The sequence below is a fragment of the Scyliorhinus canicula genome, chromosome 13 (genome assembly GCF_902713615.1).
Source record: "Scyliorhinus canicula chromosome 13, sScyCan1.1, whole genome shotgun sequence".
NCBI classification, from domain to species: domain Eukaryota; kingdom Metazoa; phylum Chordata; class Chondrichthyes; order Carcharhiniformes; family Scyliorhinidae; genus Scyliorhinus; species Scyliorhinus canicula.
Window position 1 is genome coordinate 156,941,678 of NC_052158.1, and position 22,764 is coordinate 156,964,441.

At 49.1% G+C, this 22,764-nt stretch overlaps 1 protein-coding gene across 5 annotated transcripts in view; it reads left to right on the top strand.

The window, feature by feature from the left end:
- The window catches only part of LOC119976532 (phospholipase D1-like), a 196,672-nt gene that overhangs the window by 89,435 nt on the left and 84,473 nt on the right, over positions 1-22,764 (top strand). For 4 of the 5 annotated variants that reach the window (XM_038817094.1, XM_038817092.1, XM_038817091.1 and 1 more), the window contains 2 exons: positions 19,084-19,275; positions 21,667-21,800. In XM_038817094.1, the coding sequence (XP_038673022.1) occupies positions 19,119-19,275; positions 21,667-21,800 (291 nt within the window). In that variant the 5' untranslated portion in view covers positions 19,084-19,118. Of the gene's footprint in view, positions 1-19,083; positions 19,276-21,666; positions 21,801-22,764 lie in introns of those variants that run through there. The other variant, XM_038817096.1, reaches the window with a different exon arrangement.

Genomic DNA, 22,764 nt, shown 5'->3' on the forward strand with positions numbered 1-22,764 from the left:
CAGTCGTGTGTGTACAGGGAGTAGAGTAGGGGGCTAAGTACGCAGCCTTGCGGGGCACCGGTATTGAGGACTATTGTGGAGGAGGTGTTGGTGTTCATTCTTACTGATTGTGGTCTGTTGGTCAGAAAATCAAGGATCCAGTTGCAGAATGGAGAGCCAAGTCCTAGGTTTTGGAGCTTTGATATGAGCTTGGCTGGGATTATGGTGTTGAAGGCGGAGCTGTAGTCAATAAATAGGAGTCTGATGTAGGAGATGCTGGCCCAGCCAGCGTCGTCCACATCCCAGAAATGATTAGAAAACCCTCAAAAGAGTCTATTTAAGCACACTGCACTCGAAGGAATAACTTCTCCATGTTTGCAATGGAGGAGCTGTCATGTCTTCGCGCTTTCCATGAAATCGGTGAGATATCAGATTGGTCCATCTGCCCTAATACCTCCCTTTGTGGCTCATTGTTACATTTTGCTTGATTACGCTCCTATCAGTTGCATTGGGAGGGGATGTTTCACTGCATTAAAGGTACTATATAAAGGCAAGTTGTTGTTGTACAGTGTAAGCTATCCTTCTCTGGGATGTCTTCCTGTTTGACTGAACCGTACAGATCCCACAACACTCCCAGGCGAAGAGAGTTGGTTTCCACTTGCGATTGAGCCCACCGCAAGGTGATGAGAACACAAGACTAAATGATTGAATAAGGGGGCGTTTCTTTTTGCAGAGAATGACCAGGTTTCCAGAACTCACTGCCAAATGCAAATGGTTCAAGCATTAAAAAGCCGAAACTTGGCTTTCTACTGAGCCCTTCACCCTCAAGGAATGTCCTAAAGCAAAGTTCAGTAGCCAGTGAAGTAAAACGGTCGTCGCTGTTGTAATGTAGGACACGAAGCATAGCAAGATCCCGCAAACAGCAATGTGATAATGGCCAAATGATCGGGTTCTCGAGCTGTTGATAGAATTATAGAATTTACAGTGCAGAAGGAGGCCATTCAGCCCATCGAGTCTGCACCGGCTCTTGGAAAGAGCACCCTACCCAAGGTCAACAACTCCACCCTATCCCCATAACCCAGTAACCCCACCCAACACTAAGGGCAATTTTGGACACTAAGGGCAATTTATCATGGCCAATCCACCTAACCTGCACATCTTTGGACAGTGGGAGGAAACCGGAGCACCCGGAGGAAACCCACGCAGACACGGGAAGGATGTGCAGACTCCGCACAGACAGTGACCCAAGCCGGAATCGAACCTGGGACCCTGGAGCTGTGAAGCGATTGTGCTATCCACAATGCTACCGTGCTGCCCCACAGATAGAGGGGTAAATGGCCAGGATAGCAGGGAGCGCTCTCCCGCTGTTCTTCAAAGTAGTGTCGCGGGATCTTTATTGTACAGCTCAGAGGGCAGATGGGGCTATGGTTTAATGTTGAACAAATAATACTTCCCCCTGAGTACTGCCTTGGAGTGTTGGCCCAGTGTTCTGTGCTCAATCTGGTTTCCACAACCTTCTGTCTCAGCGGGATGAGTGTTGCCAACTCCATGCCAGATTGATGCAGTTATGGGAAGTGTGACGCACCCATGATGAGGGAAGGGATAGGGAGGGGCAGGGAGAGTAGACATAATGAGTGTGGGAGGGGGCTCCTGTGGACTATAAACACCAGCATTCAACAGATGGGCCAAATGGCCTGTAGAATCTATGTAAAGGCAGGAGAGGTCTTCCAGCGGTTTGGCCAACATCATTCCCAAAGTAAATACTTCAAAGAAAAATCACCCCCCCTTAAAAAAAACAACCAATCATCTCACTGCTGGAGTTGGCCACCCATGTGACAGTCAGTGATTCTCAATGAATATTATTTTGGAAAGCTAGTCTGCCAGACACGATCAGACTTTCCATTTTGGAGATGGTTATTCCAACGAAGCAGACAGTGATGAACATACAAAGTGCTGGGTGGCTACACATACTGAAAAGATTGTCTGCTGACTCTGTTTTCCATGGCTAATAGTGCGCTGTCATAGCCGTTAGACACCAAGTCACTACACGTCTACTGCTGTCACACAAAGGGTGTTTATCAGATTGCAAACTACCCCACCAGCAGATTAATGCTTCATGATACAAAAAAAAAAACTTGACGAGATCTCAGGTGCTGACTCTGGCATTTCTGTGGTGCTCCCACTGAGAACAGATTGAAAAATAGACACTGGTGTTTATACAACACCTTTCACAAACCTCTTTTTGATGATGTAGTCACTGTTGCAATGTAGGAAACGTGGCAGCCAACAGGAATGTGATTCTTGCCAGATCATCTGTTTCAGCGACGTTGACTGAGGGATGAATATTGGTCCCAGGAGAAGCTACAAAATCTTTAATCCCAAATGAGAGGACAGGACACTTGGTTTAAGATTTAACCTGATAGACTTCAGCACACTCTCAGCACTCGTACAGGGGGTGTCAACCTGGATGATGTGTTCAGCATCTGGAGTGGGGCCTCCAAACTCTAATGGTAAGAGGTACCCATTGGGCCGCAGTTGATATCCTTGACAAATTACTTGACTCCCGATTGAATTCGAGATTAGTGTAGCTTCATCTCATCCAAACCAGAGGACCTCCCGAGGCTGAGGCTAAGCAGGTGGACTGCTACCTTGCGACTAACTCACTGCCGATCCAAACTTAGTTTTGGGGTCACCGTGGTTGAGTGAGTTTGAGAGGAGAATAGCCAACATTAACCCCAAACCCAGGGCGCAGGATTGAGCCCCCCGCTCCACTCTGTGCGCAGTAAATAGCTCTAAGTGAGCGACTGAGGGGTTGCAATGGAGAGAAAAAGTTTGGTTTATGTGTGTGTCAATAGTGCAGTTTTATATGCTGGGCGTAAATTTGTCTGGATTAATGGTCCACCTGTTGATATGGTGCATATAAAAAACAAAGAAAAGTACAGCACAGGAACAGACCTTTCGGCCCTCCAAGCCTGTGCCAACCATGCTGCCCGTCTAAACTAAAATCTTCTACACTTCCGGGGTCCGTATCCCTCTATTCCCATCCTATTCATGTATTTGTCAAGATGCCCCTTAAACTATCGTCCCTGCTTCCACCACCTCCTCCGGCAGCGAGTTCCAGGCATATATGTATAGCATGCCGCCCACGTCATCCCACCTCAGAGTTCTCAGCTACATTGACAGCACCTCCCAACCCTCTACCACCTGGAAGGACAGGGGTAGCAGATCCAAAGCCACACACCATTCTGATGTGGTCCCTTCACTGTCGCTGGGTCAAAACCCTGGAACTCCCTCCCTAACAGCACTGTGGGTGCACCTACACCTCATGGACTGCAGCAGTTCAAGAAGGCGACTCCCCACCACCTTCCCAAGGGTAGTTAGGGATGGGCAATAAATGCTAGTCTGACCTCTGATGCTCACATCCCATAAACAAATTAAAAATAACTCCACAGTCATACTGAGAGTTTAGGGTAACGCCCATCAATCCCCATTGGTCAGGGTTGAATGTTTACTTTCACTTTAGTTAAAGTCATTGTAATGCTCCTTGAATGAGCAGGTGAAGTGTTGTGAATAACTAATAACCTGTTCCACTGCACACACCCCCTCCCCCCCACCCTCCAGCAAACAAATATCTAGAGTTTGAGACACCGTGTTTAACCAATTTCACTGTGCAAGTTTCTTCAGAGCCATTAACCTTTGTACAATATTCCAGACAGCCCAGTCTTTAGAGGAAATGATTCTAACCTGGGTGGAGCCTGAGATCAGTTGTTACTCATTCGTTTGTATCAGCCTGAGCATGTGGAATAAACACAGGGAACCCAGTGACTACCTTCCTCAGCATTCGGCTCACAGTACGGTTCAGCCTGTAACCTGAGCAGAAGGGAGCGTAGCACCAGATTGAAATGATGTTGCGCATGTTTCAAAGCTGACACACAGCAGAGAAAGAATCAGCATTTACGCAGCAACTTCCCTGAACCTTTCACAATCAACGAGGTACCTTTTTTAAAGTGTGGTCGCTGTTGGAGTGTAGGGAACGCGACAGCAGATTTGTGCACAGTGCGATCCCACAAACATCAATGTGATAATGACCAGGGGCGGAATTCTCCGACCCCCCGGCGAGAATCGCGCTGTGCCGGTCGGCGGGCGGTGATTCTCCGCGGTGATTCCGCGGCCCCGCGGTGATTCTCCGGCCTGCGATGGGCCAAAGTCTCGCCGCTAACAGGCCTTTCCCGCCGGCGTGGTTTAAACCACCCCTGGTACTGGAGGGATTGGCGGCGCGGGCGGGCTCCGGGATCCTGGGGCGGGGGGGGGGGGGGGGGGGGGTGCGGGGCCATCTGACCCCGGGGGGTGCCCCCACGGTCGCCTGCCCCGCGATCGGGGCCCACCGATCGGCGGGGGGGGCCTGTGCCGTGGGGGCACTCTTTTTCTTCTGCCTTCACCATGGCCTTCACCATGGCGGGGGCGGAAGAGACCCCCTCCCCTGCGCATGCGCCGGTATGACGTCAGCAGCCGCTGATGCACCAGCGCATGCGCGAACATACGCACCTTTGGGGCGGCCCGACGCCAGAGTGGTTCACGCCACTCCGACACGCCGGACTCCCCGCCCCGCCAGGTGGGGGAGAATCCCGGCCCAGATCTGTTTTTTCGTGTTTGAGGGACCTTTCAAAAAATGTACTTGCTAATGCGACATGACCATCGCTGGCTCAGCCAGCATTTATTGCCCTTGCTCGTCAGCTGGTGACGAGCTGACTTTTTGAACTGCTGCAGTCCACATGGTGTAGGTACACCCACAGTGCTGTTAGGGAGGGAGTTCTCCTGACCCAGTGACAATGAAGGAACAGCAATGTAATTCCAAGTCAGGGCGGTGTGAGGCTTGGAGGGGAATTTGCTGTTGGAGGTGTTCCCATGCACGTGCTGCCCTTGTTCTTTAAGGTGCTCGAGGTTGTGTGTTTGGAAGGTTGATTAATATTGGGCAGAACATTCCTGCTCTTCTTCAAAATAGTGTCTGGGATCTGTTGCATTAACCAAAAGGGGAAATAGCTTGTGCTTGGTATAAAATTATTCACGAGAAGCCTCTGGGTCGAAGGCTCAGGACGGGATGAATGGCCTCCCTTGGATTGGATTGGATTGGATTTGTTTATTGTCACGTGTACCGAGGTACAGTGAAAAGTATTTTTCTGCAAGCAGCTCAACAGATCATTCAGTACATGGAAGAAAGGGAATTGAACAGAATTCAAGAAATACATGAGAATACATAATAGGGCAACACAAGATATACAATGTAACTACATAAGCATTGGCATCGGATGAAGCATACAGGGTGTAGTGTTAATGAGGTCAGTCAATAAGAGGGTCATTTAGGAGTCTGGTGACAGTGGGGAAGAAGCTGTTTTTGAGTCTGTTCGTGCGTGTTCTCAGACTTCTGTATCTCCTGCCCGATAGAAGAAGTTGGAAAAGTGAGTAAGCCGGGTGGGAGGGATCCTTGATTATGCTGCCCGCTTTCCCCAGGCAGCAGAAGGTGTAGATGGAGTCCATGGATGGGAAGCGGGTTCGTGTGATGGACTGGGCAGTGTTCACGACTCTCTGAAGTTCCTTGCGGTCCTGGGCCGAGCAGTTGCCATACCAGGCTGTGATGCAGCCCGATAGGATGCTTTCTATAGTGCATCTGTAAAAGTTGGTAAGGGTTAATGTGGCCATGCTGAATTTCCTTAGTTTCCTGAGGGAGTATAGGCGCTGTTGTGCTTTCTTGGTGATAGCGTCGACGTGAGTGGACCAGGACAGATTTTTGGTGATGTGCACCCCTAGGAATTTAAAACTGCTAACCATCTCCACCTCAGCCCCGTTGATGCTGACAGGGTTGTGCACAGTACTTTGCTTCCTGAAGTCGATGACCAGCTCTTTAGTTTTGCTGGCATTGAGGGAGAGATTGTTGTCGTTACACCACTCCACTAGGTTCTCTATCTCCCTCCTGTATTCGGACTCGTCGTTATTCGAGATCCGGCCCACTATGGTCGTGTCGTCAGCAAACTTGTAGATGGAGTTGAAACCAAGTTTTGCCACGCAGTTGTGTGTGTACAGGGAGTGGAGTAGGGGGCTAAGTACGCAGCCTTGCTGGGCACCGGTATTGAGGACTATTGTGGAGGAGGAGTTGGTGTTCATTCTTACTGATCCTTGTGACGATGCAGTAAGATCGTGGAGAAAATAATGCAACTATTTTGGCCAATATTACTGCAGCTTATTTGGAAAGAGGAAATGCTACGGGCGCATGAAGGCTGCCGTGAAACTGGCCGTGTTTCACGGCAGCCTCCGCGCCCCCTCCCGGGACCCGATTCTGCTCCCCGGTCGGGGCTAGCAGCGGGGCCCCGTGAACCACGGCATCGCAGGCTTAGCGAACTTCGCTGAGCCCGCGCGCCAAGGGTAATGGCGGCTGATGCGCACGATGATGTCATCCGCATATGCGTGAATCCCGCGCATGCGCGGGCCGTTATGCCGCTCAGCCGCCCCGCGGACTGATCCAGCAGGGTAGCGGAGGAACAAAGAGTGCGCGGGGTTCGGACCCGCTGCCCGCGATCTGTGGGCACTGATCGCGGGCCCATGCCACCCTTGGTGGTGCGGCCGTGCCAATCGGTGCCATGGTTCTCCAGAACGGCACTTTGCGGCCGTTGTCACGAACGGTAAGAGCAGGTGTGTTGGAGTTCGTGAAAACGGTCGTAAAGGCCTGGGAAATCGGCCCATCGGCTAGGGGAGAATCGCTGCTCGCCGTAAAGAAACGGCGAGCAGCGATTCGTGCTGTGGGGCGGCCGTGGGGGGGGGGGGGAATAGCGGGAGGTCGGGAAAAATGTCGGGAAGGCCCTCCCGCTATTCTCCGAACCGTCGTGGGGGGCGGAGAATCGCACCCGTACAAATTACAAAATATGTGAATAACATTAGATAATTTGCCTATGTTCCTCAGAGCGAAAGTGTCGCGCCTAAATAAATAAATACATTTCGAGGTTTTGGTAAAAGAGATAGAGGGTCACTTCCATCTCTTCCAATCTGGTCTATTGCATTTGCTGCTCCCAATGTGGTCTCCTCTATATCGGAGAGACCAAACGCAGACTGGGTAATCGCTTTGCTCAGCATCTTCGGACTGTGCGCATTCAGGACCCTGACCTTCCTGTTGCTTGCCATTTTAACACAAGACCCTGCTCCCATGCCCACATGTCTGTTCTTGGCCTGCTGCAATGTTCCAGTGAAGCTCAACGCAAACTGGAGGAACAACATCTTATCTTCAGGTTAGACACGCTGCAGCCTTCCGGCCTGAACATCGAATTCAACAACTTCAGATGATCAGCTCTACCCCACCTCAACCCATTTACCATTTCTTTCTTTCTTAATATACATTTAATTTCCCCCCAATCTTATCCACCTTTCCTTCACCTTGTCCTCTTTGCTTCCCCCTCCCCCCACACCTATAGTTCATCCTCTGATGTTAGTTTCCCTGCTGTTTGACCTTTCACATCTTTGTTCTCTCTGGGGACTGCCATTAGCACTCTTTCCCCTCGGTATCTGTGGCCATCAGCACCCGGTTTCCCTGGGTTTCTGTGGCTATGACTCATCTTTCATTCTCACTCCACAGTATAAATATTTCCCACTTTCTCTTTCTGATAGCTTTGACAAAGAGTCATCGGACTCGAAATGTTAACTCTTTTCTCTCCCTACTGATGCTGCCAGACTTGCTGAGATTTTCCAGCATTTTCTCTTTCGTGGGTCACTTGTTGCTCAGAGTTTACATGTCAACAGAGAATGAGAAATGAGCAAGAGAGCAGAATTAGCAGACAGAGATCTCGGAGGGTTATGGGGCCGGTGGAAGTAACAGAGACGGGGAGGGGTTAAACCAATGGGGGGAGGAATTGGAATATGGGGATGGGAATTTTAAATTTGAGACGTTGACAGATCAGGAACCAATAAGTGAATGGGCACAAAGGTGATGAGTGAACGGGGTGAGGGTCAAATTCCCCATCCCAAAACTCTCAGCCCATCTCTTTGTGTTTCTGTACTTTTCCTTTACCACCTCATTTTGCCTCGTTCCATCATCCCTTATGTCATTTCATCTCTCCTTCACCCGATCACAGGCTTTCCCTTTCATTCTGATCTCCCTCCCTCACCTTTTCCCTCCATCAGTTATTGTTTAAAACCTGTTACATTTCTGACGTCCGATGGAAGGCCATCAGTGTTCGCTCTGTTCTCCTCTCCGCAGTCTGGCCTGCCGAGTATGTTCAGCACTTTTTGTTTCCTTTTCCGTATGAATCAAAATGGTTTCGCAATGGGTTTGCACAATTCAATACTCCCCATGCGCTGTGAAAACTTTCATTAAAAATTTTTTTTACAAATGGCCACTTCCAAGTTATATGTCACCTGTGACATCACAAACCCCAGAGAATAAGTATTCATTGGCCAAACAGTTACTTTGGGTTTTGAAATGCCGGTTTCTGAAATTAGCTGTGGTTATGGCAGTGTAAAAACACACAGAATACATCAACCCGGCCATTACTTCCTGGTTGTATTTCTAACGTAACTTCTGCACTTTTCAATTCTTCTTGCCAATCACCACCTGCTAAGCCACCAGTAAATAGGAGATTGAAACCACGCCAATAATCTTACCAACCAATACAGTATTGGTTACATGCAACATTAAATTTGATACTAGCTCCCTTATTACATGCTAAGAACTTCCAACCTTTGCACTTTCAAGGCCCAATACTACCATAAATCTGCTCTTCAGTGAAAGGTTCTTTGAATATTTATATAGCACATTGAACACATAAAGGTTCCGCAGGGCAACACAAAAGAGCATTATCAGGCTGAAATATGGCATCAACTCATAAAAGGTGTGCAGTATCAGGGGAGTGCTGTACTGCCAGACGTGCCGTCTTTCAGATCAGACATGACGTCCGGTGGCAACATGTCGGTGGAGGTCACACATTGGGTGGCCCCTGTTTGAGCTTTTGGTTTTTGCCCCTTCCTACCCAGTTTCCGGGGAGAATTTGGTTCTGATTATTTGTGGGAAAGTCTAAGGCAACCAAAGGATGTCATAAATCCAGGAAAATAATCCAGGGAGAAAGGGGACAAGCGAAGGTCCTCCGGCGAGTTCGATGGGCAGTCCAGCGGGAGGAAAGATGTCGGGAAATGGCTTGTGGAGTGGGGCTGTGCCCTTTACAGTGGATAAGCTGGCTGAGGTGACCATAGAATTAGAGAATTGACAGTGCAGAAGGAGGACCATTGAATCTGCACCAGCCCCTGGAAAGAGCACCCTACCCAACCCCACACCTCCACCCCATTCCCGTAATCCAGTATCCCCACTTAACTTTTTTGGGCACTAAGGGCAATTTATCATGGCCAATCCGCCACACTTGCATGTCTTTGGACTGTGGAAGGAAACCGGAGCACCCGGGGGAAATCCACACAGACACGGGGAGAACGTGCAAACTCCATACAGACAGTCACCCAATTGACAGTGATGGTGAGAGAGATTGAGCGGCTATTTTATGAGCACTTTGACAAGCATCGCAAGCGATTGATGACCTCGCTAAAGGAGTGGGTGGAGAGAGTATTGTTACCCCGATGAAGGAGGCTTTGTCCAAAAAGATTTATCCCTTATCTTCAAGCTATGACCTCTAGATCTGGACTCCCCACCATTGGGAAAATTATTTCTGGATCTACCCTGTCTAATCCTGTTAGAATTTTATAAGTTTCTATGAGAGCCCCTCTCACTCTTCTAAACTCCAATAAATATAGTCCTAACTGATGTAGTCTCTCCTCGTATGACAGTCCCACCATCCCAGGAATCAGCCGGGTAAACCTTCGCTGCACTCCCTCCATAGAAAGAACATCCTTCCTCAGATAGGGACACCAAAACTGTACACAATACTCTGGGTGTGGCCTTACCAATGCCCGATACAATTGCAATGAAATATCTCTATTCCTATATTCAAATCCTCTTGTTATGAAGCCAACATACCATTTGCCGTCTTTACTGCCTGCTGTACCTGCACGCTTACTTTCAGCGAATGATGCACGAGGACACCAAGGTCTCGCTGAGTATCCCTCTCTCCCCATGTACACCCATTCAAATAATAATCTGCCTTCCTATTTTTGCTACCGAAGTGGATAACCTCACATTTATCCACATTGTCATGTCTATGCCCACTCACTCAGCCTGTCCAAATCCCGCTGAAGCATCTCTGCATCCTCCTCACAGCTCACCCTCACACCCAACTTTGTATCACCTGCAAATGTGGAGATAATGCACTCAGTTCCCTCGTCCAAATCATTAATATATAATGTGAACAGGTGAGGTTCCAGCACTGATCCCTCCGGTACCGCACTAGTCACTGCTTGCCAATCGGAAAAACATTCATTTATTCCAACCTTTTGCTTCCTGTCTGCTAATCAGCTTTCAGTCCATCTCAAGACACTACCCGCAATCTATATAAAGCAAAGCACATGGGAGGGGGGTAGAGGCGGGTTGCCTCACATCCTTTAAAAAGTACCTGGATGAGCATTTGGCGCGTCACAACATTCAAGGCTATGGGCTAAGTGCTGGCAAATGGGATTAGGTAGGTAGGTCAAGTGTTTATCCTGTGTCAGTGCAGACTCGATGGGCCAAATGGCCTCCTTCTGCACTGTAGGGATTCTTTGGTTTTTATTCAAGGAGGGAAGGAGACAGAAAGCACGAAACTGCAGGCCAGTTAGCTTAACATCTGTCGTAGCTTCTAACATTTTTGCTATCGTTAAAGATGTTCTAGTAATAGGCCTGTGGATAAAGGGGAGCAGGTGGATGTACTGTACTTAGATTTCAGAAGGCATTTGATAAGGTGCCACATCAAGGTTATTGCTTAAAATAAAAGCTCATGGTGTGGATGGGAATGTATTGATATTGAGAGAAGATTGGCGAGCTAACAGGAAACAGCGAGTAAGCATTAATGGGCGAATTTCTGGTTGGCAAGATTAATGAATGTTGTGCTGTGGAGATTAATGCTGGTGTCTCAACTTTATACAATTTTTACAAACGACTATTTTGAAGGTATGGTTGCAAAATTGGCTGTTGATACAGAGATAGGTAGGAAAGTAAGTGGCATAAGGAAGCTACAACGGGATATGGATCGGGTAAGTGAGTGAACAAAGATCTGGCAAATGGAGTATGATGTGAGAAAATGTGAAATTGTCTATTTTGGCAGGAAGAATAAAAAAGGAGGCACATTATCTAAATGACGAGAGATTGAAGAGCTGTGAGGTGCAGAGGGATCTGGGTGTCTGAGTGCATGAATTACAAAACATTAGTAAGCAGGTACAGCAAGCAATTCGGAAAGTTGATAGAACGTTATTGTTTATTGAGAGGGGAAGTGAATACAAAAGTTGGGACATTATACTTCAGTTTTCCAAGGCACCGTGACACAGTAATTAGCACTGCTGCCTCACAGTGTCAGGGACCCAGGTTCGATTCAAGTTTTGGGTGACTGTGTGGAGTTTGTACATTCTCCCCGTATCAGCGTGGGTTTCCTCTGGGTGCTCCAGTTTCCTCCCAGAATCCAAATATGTGCATATTAGATGGATTGTCCATGATCAATGCATGAGTCTACAAGGGGAGGACGGGGAAGTGATCCTAGGTAGAGTGCTCTTTCGGAAGGTCAGTGCAGACTCAATGGGCCCATTCGCCTCCTTCTGCACTGTCGGGATTCTATGAATCTTTGGATTCTATGGCATTGGTGAGACTGTACAGTGAACAGTACGGGGCTCTTTATTTAAGGAAGAATGGTTTGGAAGCAGTTCAGAGAAGGTTTACTGGACTAATATCTGGAATGGGTGGGTTGTGTTCTGAAGAATGGTTGGAGAGGCTGGGCTTGTATCCGTTGGAGTTGAGAAGTCTAAGGGGTGATCAATGGCTACTGTTTGTGTCAGGTAAATATCAGAGACATCTCTAACTCCATCTCTGCCCCAAAGCCTGGCAGACTGATACCTTTTCACAAGGTACGTTGGGTCATTGCGACATTGATGATCTATTTTCTCCTTCTCCGAATGCCATTGACTAGACATCCAGGAACATGACCTTATGTACAAATTAATTTGCTCCAAATGACAGCTTGTGCGACAGGAATGGGGCTGAAAGTTATTGGGTGAAATTCAGAGGAAAAGACCAAAGTCGTTCATAAATCCCTTGTGGATGGGACTAAGGAAATGTGATCTGTGGAAATGAAGGTTCCAGGGTCAGGTAACAGAGTTAATAAACTGTACATATTAAGCAAATGGAGGGCGATGGAGGGCCTTTATATAATCTCCCAATAGGGGATTAAATGAGTTTGTAACGTCTATGAGAAGCGACAGTGTATATGGGCTGTGGAAGGAGATGACCTTGGTGGAAAAGTCCATTCCTCACCCACCTCCCCCCCACTACCCCCCCTCCTCTCCCCCCCCCCCCCCCCCCCCCCCCACCCCACCCCTGCCATGCTGGTTTAGCTCACTGGCCTAAATCGCTGGCTTTTAAAGCAGACCAAGCAGGCCAGCAGCACGGTTCGATTCCCGTACCAGCCTCCCCGGACAGGCGTCGGAATGTGGCGACTAGGGGCTTTTCATAGTAATTTCATTGAAGCCTACTCGTGACAATAAGCGATTTTCATTTCATTTCATTTTTTATTTTTCATTTCATTTGAATCCATAGGAAAACATATATTAAAGAAATGCAGTCCTCCCTTCAAATTGCCGAGTTCTTCATTGGCTGTGAAGTGTTTTGCGACTTCTTGGTGTGGTGAAAGGCACTTTGTGGAGATGGTGGTGGCGATGTTACTGGTCGAGTCATCCAGCATCCCGGCCAAGGACATGGGTTCAAATCCCACGCTGGTCGAATTAAAATTCAATTCCATGAGAGCTCGTCTCAGTAACAGTGGCCAGAATAGATGTGAAAAAAAAACACATCTGGTTCGCCAATGTGTTGCAGGGAAGGAAATCCGCCGTCTTTGACTGGTCTGGCCCACACGTGACTCCAGGCCCACAGCAATGCGGTTGACCCTTAACTGCCCTCTCTAAATTAGCCTGGCCAGGCCACCCAGTTCAAAGGGCAATTAGGTGTGGGAAACAAACGCTGACCTTACCAGCGATGCCGACGTCCATGAAAGAATTAATAGAAAAATGAAAGTCCTTCTTTTTTTAAATAAATTTAGCGTATCCAATTTCTTTTTCCAATTGAGGGGCAATTTACCGTCGCCAATTCACCTAATCTGCCCATCTTTTTGGGTTGAGGCAGTGAGATCCAGGCAGACGCTGGGAGATTGTGCAAACCCCACACGGACAGTGACTGGGGGCCGGGATCGAACATGAGTCCTCGGTGCCGTGAGGCAGCGGTGCTAACCACTGCGTCACCATGCCGCCCCTGGCATGAAAGTCCTTCTTTTCTATTTTTCCGCAGTGTCAATATTTGTGTTTTGAGGAGTGTTGGCCACTACCTCAGAGCATCCTCCTGGGATCATTCCAAAGCTTGTTAGTTTTTTCTAGTTGGACTCAGACGGCAGTGCAGACATTGCCTCATTTGCAAGTGGTGAATTTGGAAGCCCAGTTTACGCAAGAAGGGAAGCACCAAATTGGATGAGATAATTGTTCAGCAGCTGCTGTCAGACCCTTCCTGTTCTCGCCTGCGTTGTTCCTCCTGTTGCTAATTCGCGTTGTCCATGCTCCAAGAAATGTTACCACGCAGATTCCTGCTTCACAGTGACCACCCCCCCGCCCTCCCCAATGCCGCCAACATTGGTCACTCGACAAACCAATCCTGGAAGTGTCCCTCCTTCAATCATCCAATCAGAAAGCAGTTGATTGGATGTTCTTGACAGTCAGCCAAAGCTGCCTCGTTTTCCATCTCGTTTATTTTTGTAAGCATTGAACTAAAATATTCAAAGGAAATGAAGGCACGGATTGTTGAGAATTCTTTGATAATTTTTCTGTTTGGAGCCATATTTGGCCCTGCTTTGAGTTCCTCGTCACATATCTGCTCCCTTTATATCCACCTTCCTAATATCGCCCAACTTCACCAATGCCACACCCCAGCTTCTGCTGAAACCCTCCAGATCTGACATGTTCCTGTGCACGTCTGGCCAACCTCCCACACTCCACCCTCTGTAAACCTGAAATCATCCAAATCCCCAGTGCCGATGTTCAGACTCACACTAAGTCCCATTCCTAATCCTCTCTGTGCTCGCTGGCCCACGTTAACACCTTGTTAACCTTCGTAAGGAGCAATGGAAGGAGTCCACACCGAGTTGGAGAGAAAATACAAATTGACCTTATTTAACACGTTAACTATTATGTACAGATCCCGGCATTCCCCACTGAGCCTTCTCTGACTGGCCGACTCGATTTACGCAAAGGCACATGAACTTAGTTAAGGGTCCCCCCCCCCCCCTCCTTATCGGGGGTGCTTGTATTCTGCAAGGTCCACAGGGCAGTGGGTCATCCCGTGTGGGTTATAACATTAACCAACAACAGAAGACCATAAGTCACAGGAGCAGAATTAGGCCACTCGGCCCATCTAGTCTGCTCCGCCATTCATTCATGGCTGATAGTCTCCTGCCTTCGCCACAACCCCTGATCCCCTTATTGATCAAGAACCTATCTATCTCTGTCTTAAAGACTCTCAGTGATTTGGTCTCCACAGCCTTCTGCGGCAAAGAGTTCCACAGATTCACCACCCTCTGGCTGAAGAAATTCCTCCTCATCTCTGTTTTAAAGGATCGTCCCTTTAGTCTGAGGTTGTGTCCTCTGGTTCTAGTTTTTCCTACAAGTGGAAACATCTTCTTCACATCCACTCTATCCAGGCCTCCCAGTATCCAGTGAGTTTCAATATTTTCTCCCCTCATCTTTCTAAACTCCAACGAGTACAGACACAGAGTCTTCAACCGTTCTTCGTACAACAAGTTCTTCATTCCAGGGATCATTTTTGTGAACCTCCTCTGGACCCTTTCCAAGGCCAGCATATCCTTCCTCAGATACGGGGCCCAAAACTGTTCACAATACTCCAAATGGGGTCTGACCAGAGCCTTATACATTTTCAGAAGTACATCCCTGGTCTTGTATTCTTTTTTTTTTTTTTTTTTTAATAAATTTAGATTACCCAATTATTTTTTTTTTCTATTAAGGGGCAATTTAGCGTGGCCAATCCACCTACTCTGCACATTTTTGGGTTGTGGGGGCGAAACCCACGCAGACACGGGGAGAATGTGCAAACTCCACACGGACAGTGACCCAGAGCCGGGATCGAACCTGGGACCTCAGCGCCGTGAGGCGGTTGTGCTAACCACTAGGCCACCGTGCTGCCCCCTGGTCTTGTATTCTAGCCCTCTCGACATGAATGCTAACATTGCATTTGCCTACCTAACTGCCGACTGAACCTGCACATTAACCTTAAGAGAATCATGAACAAGGACTCCCAAGTCCCTTTATGCTTCTGATTTCCTGAGCATTTCCCCATTGAGGAAATAGTCTATGCCTCCATTCCTCCTTCCAAAGTGCATAACCTCACACTTTTCCACATTGTATTCCATCTGCCACTTCTTTGTCCACTCTCCTAGCCTGTCCAAATCCTTCTGCAGCCCCCTGCTGTCTCAATACTACCTGTCCCTCTGCAGATCTTTATATCATCTGCACATTTACCAATAATGCCTTCAGTTCCTTCTTCCAGATCATTAATGTATATTGTGAAAAGTTGTGGTCCTAGCACTGACCCCTGAGGGACACCACTAGTCACCGGCTGCCATCCTGAAAAAGACCCCTTTATCCCATTCTCTGCCTTCTGCCAGTCAGCCAATCCTCTATCCATGCCAGGAGTTTACACTTAACACCATGGGCTCTTCATTTATTTAACAGTCTCCTATGCGGCATCTTGTCAAAGGCCTTCTGGAAATCGAAATAAATCACGTCCACTGGTTCTCCTTTGTCTAACTTCCTTGTTACCTCCTCAAAGAACTCTAACAGATTTGTCAATCATGACCTCCCTTTGACTGCTGACTCAGTCCTATTTTATCATGCACTTCCAAGTACTCCGCAATCTCATCTTTAAGAATTGAATTTAAAATCTTGCCAATGACCGAAGTCAGGCTAACCGGCCTATAGTTTCCCATCTTCTGCCTCCCTCCCTTCTTAAAGAGGGGTGTTACATTAGCCACTTTTCCAGTCCTCTGGCACCCTTCCTGCCTCCAGTGATTCCTGAAAGATCACCAGCAATGCCTCCGAAATCTCCTCAGCTATCTCTTTTAGAATGCTGGGGTGTAGTCCATCCACCTTCAGACCTCAATTATAAAGTTCTCATACTTGTTTTCAAATCCCTCCATGACCTTCCACCTCTCTATCTCTGTAATCGCCTCCAATTTAAGTTGGAGTTTAACCCTGATAAGTGCGAGGTGATTCATTTTGGTAGAAAAAGTTTGAATGCGGATTACAGAGTCAACGGCAGGGTTCTGAGGAATGGGGAGGAACAGAGAGATCTTGGGGTTCATGTCCACAGATCTCTGAAGGTTGCCACTCAAGTATATAGAGCCGTGAAGAAGGCCTATAATGTGTTAGCGTTTATTAACAGGGGGCTTGAGTATAAGAGCCGCGAGGTTATGTTGCAGTTTGGAGTATTGTGTGCAGTTCTGGTCACCTCACTATCGGAAGGATGTGGAAGCATTGGAAAGGGTGCAAAGGAGATTTACCAGGATGCTGCCTGGTTTGCAGGATAGGTCTTATGAGAGCAGGTTGAGGGAACTAGGGCTTTTCTCTTTGGAGCGGAGGAGGATGAGAGGTGACTTAATAGAAGTTTATAAGATGATGAGGGGGATAGATAGAGTGGACGTTCAGAGACTATTTCCTCGGGTGGATGTAGCTGTTACAAGGGGGCATAACTATAAGGTTCAGGGTGGGAGATATAGGAGGGATGTCCGAGGTAGGTTCTTTACTCAGAGAGTGGTTAGGGTGTGGAATGGACTGCCTGCTGTGATAGTGGAGTCGGACACTTTGGGAACTTTCAAGCGGTTATTGGATCGGCACATGGAGCACACCAGAATGAAAGGGAGTGGGATAGCTTGATCTTGGTTTCGGACAATGCTCGGCACAACATCGAGGGCCGAAGGGCCTGTTCTGTGTTGTACTGTTCTATGTTCTATGTTGTTCCAATTCCATAACCTCCCAATCTCTGTAATATCCTCCAATCCCACAACCCTCCCTATCTCTGTAACCTCCTCCAATCCCACAACCCTCCCTATCTCTGTAACCTCCTCCAATCCCATAACCTCCCTATCTCTGTAACCTCCTCCAATCCCATAACCCTCCCTATCTCTGTAACCTCCTCCAATCCCATAACCCTCCCTATCTCTGTAATCTCCTCCAATCCCATAACCCTCCCTATCTCTTTAATCTCCTCCAATCCCATAACCTCCCTATTTCTGTAATCTCCTCAAATCCCACAACCTCCCTATCTCTGTAACCTCCTCCAATCCCACAACCCTCCCTATCTCTGTAACCTCCTCCAATCCCACAACCCTCCCTATCTCTGTAACCTCCTCCAATCCCACAACCCTCTCTATCTCTGTAACCTCCTCCAATCCCACAACCCTCCCTACCACTGTAATCTCCTCCAATCCCATAACCTCCCTACCGCTGTAATCTCCTCCGATCCCACAATCCTCCCTATTTCTGTAATCTCCTCAAATCCCATAACCTCCCTATCTCTTTAATCTCCTCCAATCCCACAACCCTCCCTATCTCTGTAACCTCCTCCAATCCCATAACCCTCCCTATCTCTGTAATCTCCTCCAATCCCATAACCTCCCTATTTCTGTAATCTCCTCAAATCCCACAACCTCCCTGCCGCTGTAATCCCCTCCAGCCCCACAACACTCCCTATCTATGTAACCTCCTCCAATCCCACAACCCTCCCTATCTCTGTAAGGTTTAGCTCAGTTGACTGGACAGTTGATTAGTGATGCTGGACTGGGGCCTGACAGTGTGGGTTCAATTCCAGTATCAACTGAGGTTATTCTTTCCTTCTCAACCCTCAGGTTATTCACTGCTTGTCAGCTTAAAGGGGAATGTAGCCTATGGTCATCTAGGACTATAGTGACTTTACTAACTTGCTACAGTATATAAATCCAAGTTGTTCCTGTTATGCAAAAAGAGCTTGAGATCATTGTTAGGCAGCACGGTAGCATTGTGGATAGCACAATGGCTTCATAGCTCCAGGGTCCCATCTTTAGGAATCCCGTCCCTTGTCTTTAGCCACTTGGGCCCCAAGCTCTGGAATCCCCTCCTTTAACCTCTCCACCTTTCAGATACTGTATAAAATCGGAATCAGATTTTCCTTTCTATCATTCCTGTGACTGGAGGAGGCAGTGGTGTAGGGACCCAGATTCAAATCCCACCATTGTGGAATTTAAATTCCATAAAACATCTGGAATTAAAATCTAATTGTGACCATGAAACCATTGTTGATTGTTGTAAAATCTCACCTGGTTCACTATAATAATAATAATCTTTATTGTCACAAGTAGGTTGACATTAACACTGCAATAAAGTTACTGTGAAAAGCCCCTAGTCCCCACATTCCGGTGCCCGTTCGAGTACACAGAGGGAGAATTCAGAATGTCCAATTCACCTAACAGCACGTCTTTCGGGATCTGTGGGAGGAAACCGGAGCGCCTGGAGGAAACCCACGCAGACACGGGGGAACGTGCAGACTCCGCACAGACAGTGACCCAAGCCGGGAATCAAACCTGGGACCCCGGAGCTGCTGAGCAGAAATGAAATGAAAATCGCTTATTGTCACGAGTAGGCTTCAATGAAGCTACTGTGAAAAGCCCCTAGTCGCCACATTCCGGCGCCTGTCCGGGGAGGCTGGTACGGGAATCGAACCGTGCTGCTGGCCTGCTTGGTCTGCTTTAAAAGCCAGCGATTTTGGCGAGTGAGCTAAACCAGCCCCTCGCTGGCCCAGTCTGCGATGCCTGCAACCCATGAATGAATTTTTTAAAAATGAAGCGTCTCGAAATGTTTTATCAAGTTAAGAGTGCCAGACGAACACAAGTTGATTTATTTTTCCTTTATTTCCAGACTGGCTGTCTCGTGTCTGAGTGCTAGAGCTCAAAATGTCGGAGCGAATGCAAAGCTCGTTACAGCGGTCATCTGCGCTGAAAGGTGTGGCCACGGGCATCAGCCAACTCATGGAGAAGCTTGACACCAATGAGCTGCGTCTGGAGGGAGAGGAGGTGGACAGTGATACCGTCACCGATGCGAGAGAACCCGGTGAGAATGGCTTTCACTTAAAATGCAAGAATCATGCAACACTTGAAAGTATTTTCCTCCCTCAATACCTGCCCAGATATAATGAACTCGCACAGAGTGCTGGCTGGGGTGAGAAAGTCAGTGTGTCGCTCTCCAGCCGCACAGCAAGATTGCTCACAGATTCTCTGGCATTCTGTGCACAGAGAGTCTGGGGGCACGGTCATTGCCATCGTGAGGGTGGTCCTCGCCCCCCCCCCCCCGATAGATCCGGGGATGCTCCCCCCATCATAGATAAGGAGAACCCCCTGCCCACAAGCACCGGGGCAAACCCTTCACGACCCACACATAAGGGGACTCCCCCCATCCCTCCAATGGAACTCCCCAGAGAGCCAGCCCCTGGCACTGCCCCCGGGCACATCCCTCTACCCCCGGGGGCTATGCTTAGCTGTGCGTCCCCGATGGATTCCCCTCGACTGCCACACTGGGGGGAATTCTAAATGTGGAGGGTACATATGGCAGGAAGGCCCGCTGATTATATTAAAATTTATTGAAATGTATTTAAACCTTGTTACGTCACTGGCGAGGGGCGGGAGAAAATCTGATCTCGCTGTTGGGAAATTCTCAATCTCCGATTCTCACGGGATTTTGTGCCCACGTCGACGTTTGCGCTCACGGTTAACGCAGGCGCAAAATGGTCCCCACTGTATTCTGGCCAGCTGTTTGAAAGAGCTGTATAATTAATCCAAGTTGCCAGCTCTTTCCCCACAGCCCCTGCCAATCTTTCTGGTAGCGTCTTCCAAATCAGGACCAGTCGCTGTGAGAAAAGCAAAAAACCCTCTCCTCACCTCCCCTCTGGCTCTTTTGCCGCTTATCTTCAACCTGTGTTCCTCATTCCTCTTACCGTCCTGGTCAATCTCCCCCGCACCCTTTCCGAGGCCTTGGCATCCTCCCGACAGTGTGGTGCCCAGAGTACTTCAGCTGAGGCTGAATCAGTGATTTGTAACCCAACTGCAGCGGTTTGGGAAATTCTGCACCGCGGTGATGTTCTGCCAAGGGAACAAGGCGTTGTGGTTTATCACTGAGCTCCCATCGGTCAGACAATACTGAAGAAAAGAGAAGGTCGAGGGGGTGACCTGATTGAGGACTCTAAACGCCTGAAGAGGTTTGATAGGTCCGACCTGAAGATGATTCTCCTTGTGGGAAGGCCAGAACCAGGAACTACCGGCATGAGACAGTCAGTAATAAAATCAACGGGGAATTCGGGGGCGAAATTCTCCGACCCCACGCAGGGTCGGAGAATAGGCGGGAAGCGGCGTTATTTCCGCTCCCGCAGGTTTTTGAATTCTCCCGCCGGTCATAAACCGGAGTTGTGCAAATCCCGCCGGCAGCCTGTGAAAACAGCTGGCGCCGGCGGGATTTCATTTTTTTTAAACTTACCTCAAATCTCCGGCCCGGATGGGCCGAAGTCCCGCCGCTGGGAGGCCTTCTCCCGCCGCCGAGGTTTAAACCACCTCTGGAACGGCGGGCTCAGCGGCGCGAGCAGGCCCCCGGGGTCCTGGGGGGGCGGGGGGCGATCGGACCCGGGGGGGTGCCCCCACGGAGGCCTGGCCCGCGATCGGGGCCCCCTGCTCACTCCGCGGGGCAGTGCCGTGGGGGCACTCTTTCTCCTTCCGCGCCGCCACGGCCTCCGCCATGGCGGACGCGGAGGAGAACCCCGCATCGCGCATGCGCCGGCAGTGAGGTCAGCGGCCAGCTGCCGCTGACGTCACTGCCGGCGCATGCGCCGACCGCCGAAAGCCTTTCGGCCAGCCCCGCTTCCGACTGCGCCGGGTGTTTGCGCCAGTCTTCTGGTGCAAACTGCTCCGGCGCGGGGCTGGCCCCCAAAGGTGGGGAGAATTCCCCACCTTTGGGGAGGCGCGACCCCTGAGTGGTTGGCGCCACTCCCCTACGCCGGCACCCTCCGTCACGCCGGGTAGGGGAGAATCCAGCCCCAGGTCTTTACCCAGAGAGTGGGGGGAATGTGGGCCGGGATTCTCCGATCCGCCAGTTGCGTTTTCCGACGCGGCGGGACCCCGTCAGCAGGGGGATTCTCCGTTCCCGCACCCGGACAATAGGGTTTCCCATTATGGTCGCTCCCATGCACTCGGGAAATCGGTGGGCGAGAGTGCGCTGCCGGCAGACCGGAGGAACCCACCAAGGGAGAATTATTTACCTCAGGGAGTGGTTCGAGCAAAGAGAATAAATGCATTGAAGGAGAAGTAAGTTGAACATGTGAGGGAGAAAGGGAGAGAAGGGTAAGCTGGTGGGGTGAGATGAGGAAGGGTGGGAATAGTCTGTGTGGAGCTGGCACAGACCCATTCAGCTGAATAATCCCTTCTGTGCTGTTCCATGTTTCAACCTTTTATGTTTCAGGTGGCTATCAGATCCCATTCTCAGCCATTTACAAGACAAATTCCTTCAAGGAACCTGAGATCAAGGTGTACCTCACTGGACAACCTATCAAAGTCCACGTGATGGAGGTGGAACGATTTACTTCCACATCAAAGGTGAGGGTGTCTGCACTTAGAACCAAACCACAACTTTGCTTCTGCCACTATTAACCCAGGCACAATTATCATTTTGATTCATTCATGGGATGTGGACAGCGCCGGCTGGACCAGTACTTACTGCCCATCCCTAATTGCTCTTGGGAAGGTGGTGGGTGAGCTGCCTTCTTGAACCAGTGCAGTCCATGTAGTGTAAGTACACCCATTGTGCTGTTAGGGAGGGAGTTCCATGATTTTGCCCCAGCGACAGTGAAGGAACGGCTAATATATTTCCCAGTCAGGGTGGTGAGTGGCTTGGAGGGGAACCTCTAGGTGGTGGGGTTCCCAGGTATCTGCTGCTCTTGTCCTTCTAGGTGGTAGGGACCATGGGTTTGGAAGGTGCTGTTGAAGGAGCCTTGGTGAGATCGTGCAGTGCATCTTGTGGATGGTACACACGACTGCCACTATTCATTGGTGGTAGGGGAGTTAACATTTGGGGAAGGGATGCCAATCAAGTGGGCGGCTTTGTCCTGGATGGTGTTGAGCTCCTTGAGTATTGTTGGAGCCGCACTCATCCAGGCAAGTGGAGAACATTCCATCACACTCCTGATTTGTGCCCTGTCAATGGTGGACAGGGTGAAATAACCCAGTCGACAGCTGTCTCTGTGGTAACCCTTCAGGTCGATCCTGGAGCTTCCAGGAAATAAAGGCTAATATTCCAGGACACAACTGGGAATGGAAACCTGGGAGAAGTACTCTATTCATCAACAAATTGTACCTTCAGGAAAAAAAAATCTGAAACATCACTGCTTATTACTTTAAAGGTATCAGATATGGGTAAAGGTTCTTTTGATTGTCAACAATTATTCAAACATGGATACGGGGTCAAAGGATACGGGGGATCACCAATAGATCTCTCCATGGGATTAGTGGAATATGAACTTCCCGATTGAGCGAACGGGAGCTCACAGAATGGAAACGAGCA